This window comes from Miniopterus schreibersii (genome assembly GCF_964146895.1).
Source record: "Miniopterus schreibersii genome assembly, chromosome: 13".
Classification (NCBI taxonomy): domain Eukaryota; kingdom Metazoa; phylum Chordata; class Mammalia; order Chiroptera; family Miniopteridae; genus Miniopterus; species Miniopterus schreibersii.
The window spans coordinates 32,999,218-33,005,785 of record NC_138113.1 but is presented as its reverse complement, the minus strand read 5'-3'; the positions used below and the strand labels follow the sequence as shown (position 1 = coordinate 33,005,785).

Genomic DNA, 6,568 nt, shown 5'->3' with positions numbered 1-6,568 from the left:
TACATTTTTTTAAAAAGCAGCTGTCAGTCAGTACAAGAAAGGTTTCAGGACTGAGTTCAATGGGGATTGCATGGCAGGGACCCTAGTCCTAGTTATTGGAGGTTCCCATGATGATGGCAGTAATGTTTTGGGTCATGAATGCCTGTGATCATCAAGGACATGTGCTGTTTCCAAAGTTCCCTTGAATACCATTTACCTAATAGACATCTGCACAAACACAAATAACTTTATTCACGTTAGAAGCTTTGAATAGACTGACTTGCAAGGACACTTAATACAATCAATTCCTTGAACTCAGGTTTGTGTTTTAAAAAAACACTCTATATTCAAGCTCTGGGTATTTTACTTATAGAATTTTGCATGTAGCCCACTTCTTTCTGCACAAAAGTAAAATGTTATTTGTATTTGCTTAATCCTCCATTATTTTGCTGTTTCAACATGATTTTGTACCCCACCCCGGTCATCTCATTGTTAGTCCAAGGTTACATTTCTTTCACTCTCAGCCTTTCCTGAGCTTCATTTTCTCTCTTTATGCACATGAATATAGCTCTGAGGCACAGGGTACTCCTTCCCAAGATCCACAACAATTACCTCCCTGGAAAATGTCACTCCTTTTAAAGGTCCTTTGTTATGAGTAACTGAAGGGGGTCCAGGGACAAGTGTGTGTGCTTTTTGCAAATCATCACCCTGTAAGAGAATGGGACAAACAGTGTAAATGATCAACTTATGAACACAACAAGCCCTGCTTCTAAAAATACAGGTTATATGTGCATTGTTAGTGAGAAACAGAAATGTCACTAAGTGATACAGAAAAGCAGTGATAATCCATCATTTTCGTATTTCTAGGGTTAATAAGAGCTTACACTGACATATTCAAATAGCATCTGGTAACGTGTCAAACCCGAGAGCCACCTGGACCATCATTCTGTCTCTAACTGGGCATGGGCCTCATTTTGGGAAGACATGTGAGTTATTCTCATTAGGGAGCCCCGGACATGGAGCTCAAGAAGGTCCTGGCAGTGTCTGTGTGCTGCCGCAGAAGACCTTGAGGAGGGACACAGGGTCTGGCCCAGAGCTCCGCTGCAGTGGAGGGATGACCTTGAGTCATTTATGTCATTTTCTCAGTTTTGGTTCCCTAGATGATCTCCAAGGCCTCCTCTAGCTCTCAGATTCTAGGATTCTGAGAAAAGCAGCAAAATGAAGGGGAATTATTAAGAAAAACACAAATGTAGGGATGAAGGTTGAGCGGGCATCTGTAAACGGTGTAACAACAAGGAACCGATGAAGCTAAGAACGGTCTAAAGGGCCGTGGCCATTGCACTCCTTCCGGATACAGACTTAAATTACAGGCACGGCCACTCCTCATTTTACCTGGCCAAGTACCTGACCTCCTTTTCTAACCAATTCTGAACCGCCCCATGAGTCACCAAGCCCATCACCTCTTTGGCATCCTCAGGATCTCCCTTCTGTACTTTGTCCTCTGGGTACTCTTTGCTGTTTAAGTGTGTGGCCAACATCTCTTTACTCCGTCTGTGGACAAGAATGCCCGGCTTCAGGATTTGCCTTAGAGTCCTAAAATAGTCAACCAGCAGGGATTTTTTTTAAAAAAAATAATTCGTGCCTGTTGGCCCCCACTGTCACACACACACACACACACACACACACACACACACACACACACAGACACACACACACAGGCTTTGTACGACATTCGATGACACAGACTTACTTTTCTTGGACTCCTGGGTCGCCTGTCCTCACATTATTACCAATTACACAATCTTCACAAGGACCACTCTCCGTCCCACCGTCGTTCTTGGTTTGGAAACTGAAACGGAGCGAGCGGAGAGTGAGAGGCGGGGAAGGGCGGCCTCGGGCGGGCGGCGCGGCGTACGCGGAGCCGGCCGCCTCCAGGGGGCGCTGCGCGGGACCGCGGTCTCCCTTTACTTCCAGCTACATCGCTAGCGCGACTGAAAGCTGAGCCCAGTTCCCCGGCGGGCATTTATACCATTTATATAAAAACAGCGTCAGTAAGAAGAGGATGGAAGCGAAGCAGATAAGCAAGATGATGACGAACGTGACCAGCAGGGTGTCTAAGCTCATGGACCTGGCGAGCAGCTTCCTCCGCGGGCGGGCGCCCCGGCGCGCGCTCCCTGCTCCGCGTGAACGCAGGTCTTCCCGTCCTTTAAGGTCTCGAGGAGAACGCGAGGCTCGTCTTCATGGCTGTTTTTCTAGACCAGCTTCCGTGACGGCTGCTCCGCCGGCCTCAGGGCCGCTGGCTCGCCCGGGCTGCGGCGGGCGGAAGGGAGACCGAGCTGGGACCCGTGCGACCGCTCCGCTCACCGCCCCTCATCCCCAGACTCTCCAAGCCCGCAGGGGAGGAACGGGGGCATCTGGCGCCCGGCGCAGCTCCCCGTTCTTCTCTCGTCAATGACATCACAGAATCAGGGAACCTTGGAGCTGCAGGGACCGGGCGCCGGCCCCACCCCACGCGTCGCCTGGAACCTGGGAAAACCAGGGGCCTCTGCTCCCCGCAGAGGGTGGGGTGGAGGCCCCCCGGCACCGTCTGGGCCGCTCTTGGCACAAGGGTTTCTTCCTACTCCCCAGACACATCCCGCTTACCTTCCGGCTGTTTCCGCAGGCCGCCAGCCCGCCTCCTCGTCAGCTCCCTCTCCGGCCCCAGGCCTGGGTCCTGACGCCCCTCCCCGGGCGCAGCGCCCCCTGCCCGACCCCCGCGTCGGGGCGCCTGCTTCCCGGACGCGCGAGGGACCTGGCAGCCCTGGCGGAGGAACCAGGTGATCAGAGTAAAGACCCCTGACCCGCCCTCACTCCAGGTGAGGGAGGGGTGCCCGTGACCGGGGAGGGGGACAGAGCTAAGATTTTCTGAGAAAAGGAGGGTGCAGAGGAGTGTGGCGCCCGCTGCCAATCGCATCTGTAAAAGTCAGAAGGGGAGCTGGGGGGCCTTTGGGCTGCAGTGACACTGGCTCCCTTCCAGAAAGGCAGGGGCTGTGGCTTCTTTACCTTTGATCCTCCACCAAGTCATGAAAATTCCGTAAATGTCGAATAAGAGTGTGTGTGTGAGTGTGTGTGAGCATAAGTAGGATTTGCTGGAGCCTCAGGCCAAGGCCGAGTTTGCACAGTGTGAGCCTCCGAGCCACCGGCCGCCAGCACAACTCCTGCGTGAAGCCAGGGCTCCCGGAGGAAGACTCGGACGCGCTCCGGCCACACTGAGGTCCTGAGAGGCCAGGTCTTCTCATGTCTCACGGACACCTGGATTTTTCTGGGAGATGAGGGTATTTTATATCTATTTACTGGTGGTTAGACAGACTTAGACATATGTAAAGACCCAATCAGTTGTGTACGTATGTTTAGTACACCTGATGCCCTCTACTGTGTGGATATTATACCGAAACAAAAAAGGGCAAAAGGGCCCCTTCCAGACCTGAATTTGAGTGTGTGCCGTGCAGAGTGGTGCTGGGCTGGAGGGCACCGCTGCTGGTTGGTCGTCTCCAGGACTGTTCGCCCGCATGCTCTGAGGCCAGAGGCCTTTAGCAAGGACACAGCGGTGGCTACAAGTAAGGGCTGGGTAAGACTGTAACTAAGGGCTTTCTTTCACAGAATGTGACTTGGGAATCAATACCTTAAGTTTATACGTATGGAAGTGAAAGCAGGGACCCAGCAGACATCTGTACACCCACGTTCATAGCAGCACTGTTCACAACAGCCAAAAGGTGGAAGCAGCCCAAGCGTCCACCAGGAGGTGAGCAGATAAACAAAATGTGGTAGATTCATACAAAGGGATGTTGTTCAGTCTTAAAAAGAACAAAATTCTGACACGTGCTGCACATAGATGAACCCTGAAGGCATTATGCCAGCCGAAGTAAGGCAGACACAGAAGGCCAGCCACTGTGTGATTCCACTTATGTCAGATTCCTGGAAAAGTCAAATTCATAGACGCAGGAAGCAGAATAGAGGTTACCAGGTGCTGGGGGAGGGAAAATGGTGAGTTAGTGTTCAATGGGTACAGAGTTTCAGTTTAGGAAAACGAAGAAGTTCTGGAGATGGAGAGTGGGGATGGCGCACAGCAATGTGAATATACTTAATGCCACTAAAGCAGATACTTAGAAATGGCTACAGTGGCCCATTTTGTGTTGTACGTGTTCCATTACAATTAAAAAATTTTTTGAGGAAAAAAGGAAAGGGATCTTATCTACAAAGTAACCTGGTACGTGGCAGGCGCTGGAAAAATAAAATCAGCACAAAGAGATCTTGTTTCAATCTGCATCCATCTGTGGACGTCCCAGTCCAGCCCCCAGCCCTTTACCTGCCCCCTCCCCTGAGCCCTCCAGGCGTGGTCTTGGACTGCTCTTCAGGCGCCTTCCTCCTGGCTCCTCTCAGCCGTCGCTGCAGCTCAGTGACGCGCCACATCACTGCCTGCACCCCAGACCTTGCCCGCCCAGCTCCAGCTGCAGGCGCGTGGGCAGCCGCAGTCTTCCATATCCTTTGTCATTTCTCTCCTCCTGCCTCACTTATTCCTTGACCTCAGGCTCCCAGAACCCTGCAAATTTCACTCCCTCCTGTTATCAAAACCTCAAAACCTGCTTTCTTCTTTTTTTAATCCTCACTAGAGAATATTTTTTCCATTGCTCTTCAGAGAGAGTGGGAGGGAGGGAGGGGGAGAAGGAGAGAAACGCTGATGTGAGACAGACACATCAGTAGGTCGCCGCCTGCACTCACCGCACTCGCCACCACCTGGCCGAGGACCGAGCCTGCAACCGAAGTCATCGAACCCGGGACCCTTCAGTCTACAGGCTGAAGCTCTATCCACTGAGCCAAACCAGCCAGGGCTCAAAACCTGTTTTCTAATCCTTCACTCTAAGAGTTCTTGATAGAAATTTAAAGTGTTTCCACTCAAGGACATTTGTACTTTAACAAGGGCTTAAAGCGAAAGCAAGACAGTCAGGCCTCAGCCAGCAGACAGCGAGTTCTCTTTGGAGCCAGGAGGGTTTTTCGGGTGCTCCTGGCATCTGCCACAGTGAAGTCAGACACGGACTCCTCCCAGGGCGAGCAGTCCTGCCCCGCCTCCCCCCTCCTGCCTTCCGGGTCCTTTGGGGTAGTGGCCAGAGGACATGCACTCCTGGTGACAGGGTCTGCAGCATCTTGTGCTCCTGTGGGCCCAGGGTGCCTATGAATCCCCAGCCACCTCCCTAAGGCCTGGATCCATGTGGCCTGGGGAGGTCCTTTGACAGAAGCATGATCCCTGAATTATAGGATCAAGGTGAGGACATTCAGAGGACTCACAGGTCATAGCTGCCTCGGTCTGAAAACCAGGGTGAGCACAGGACCCAGTCCCGGCTGATGACAGTTCAGGGGTCAATCTGTGATCGGAATCATCCCAGTTGGACTCAATGTCATGACATTTTCAGAAACTGCCAGCACAGAAGAGAGCAGGGCTGGGGTGTGAACCGGAGGCTGAACTCGCAGCTGTGTGAGCCAGGGCCTCTCTTTTTTGCCTTCAGCTGGTTTGATTGAGGTTTGTGTCTCTTGCCATCTAAGAGTCTTGTTGTGACCGACACTGTCCTGCCTCCCTTTCTGAGCCCTCCATCCCTAATGAGATTCCTGCGTTCCTCCCGGGAGAGCCAGCGAGCCGGTTGGCTTCCCCGCTGGACATTCCCTAGGTTCCCTCCGCCTCCGACGGCAGGGAAAGGAAACGAGTGCCTCTCTGTCACCAGGTTAGCGCAGCCTTTTCCCCGCCACAGCCGGGGGGGCTGCCTGGAGGCGGTCTTTTAGATTTTAGAAGCTAAATGGGAGTTACTGAAGCTCTTCAGCATCAAGCTATGATATTTACCAGGGCACTTGTATTGAAAGTCTTTTTCTTCTACATTAATGGCCAAAACCTGTCTGTTTTTATTAGAGGAAAAAAGAAAAAAATATTAAACACCGAGATAAATGCCTACTGTTTCAGTCCATGTAATTTCCACACAAGAGAAAGGTTGTGCTGTTGAAAAGCCTTCCTTATTTATGATCCACAGTTAACCTTTTCATGCAGAAGTCATTTAAAACCTCAGAAAGTCAGGACGGCTTGATAGGCTTTTGGCAATCCAGTCATCGCCCAGCCGTTCCCGTGCAACAATAACACTGAGTTATCCACCAGGCAACGCCGCCCGTGGCACTTACCTCAGGAAAAAAACAGGCACCCGTCCCCAAATGCCACATCTGGGGACAGATAACCCGAAACGCAGACACCCGGTGGGAGGAGTGTGCTTGGAAAGCAGCAAACGCTGCAGGGGTGAAGAGCAGCGATCAGACACGGGGTCCCTCGTGTGGGGCCAGCAGAGCTCGGTGACGAAGTCGCGCCCTGTCCCCCGGAGCCGCACGTCTTTGGGGAGGTGTCAGCAGCAGTGCAGTCACCGTGACATTGTAACCACCCGTTACACGTGCATCCCCGACTTCGACCTCGACAGCCACCACCCGCGCGCCCCGCCCGGGCACGTTTAGAGTCCGTCTCGCGCTCCACGCGGACTCCACGGGGGGGGGGTGAGGATTTCCCCGCCGCCGCCTGGGCCGC

The 6,568-nt window shown here is 52.6% G+C and overlaps 1 protein-coding gene across 2 annotated transcripts; it reads right to left on the bottom strand.

Moving 5' to 3' along the window:
- Positions 1-207: 207 nt before the first annotated feature.
- Positions 208-2,672, bottom strand: LOC308566399 (uncharacterized protein C2orf74). 2 transcript variants are annotated; one of them, XM_081156641.1, is made up of 5 exons: positions 2,623-2,672; positions 2,009-2,289; positions 1,730-1,828; positions 1,440-1,572; positions 208-687 (listed from the first exon to the last, which is right to left on the bottom strand). In XM_081156641.1, the coding sequence occupies exons 2-5, from the start codon at positions 2,101-2,103 to the stop codon at positions 517-519; spliced, it is 498 nt and encodes a 165-aa protein (XP_081012767.1). In that variant the 5' UTR covers positions 2,104-2,289; positions 2,623-2,672; the 3' UTR covers positions 208-516. The 2 variants fall into 2 exon arrangements, with proteins under 2 accessions (XP_081012767.1, XP_081012768.1); XM_081156642.1 differs by lacking the exon at positions 2,623-2,672 and having other exon boundaries at positions 210-687; positions 1,440-1,530; positions 2,009-2,432.
- Positions 2,673-6,568: the final 3,896 nt, after the last annotated feature.

Coding starts and splice junctions, on each gene's coding strand:
- LOC308566399 (XM_081156641.1), bottom strand. CDS start 2,103: ATGAGCTTAGACACCCTGCTGGTCACGTTCGTCATCATCTTGCTTATC. Junction 1,573..1,729: donor GACCCAGGAGTCCAAGAAAA/GTAAGTCTGTGT, acceptor TGACTATTTTAG/GACTCTAAGGCAAATCCTGA. Junction 688..1,439: donor ATCCTGAGGATGCCAAAGAG/GTGATGGGCTTG, acceptor ATTCTCTTACAG/GGTGATGATTTGCAAAAAGC.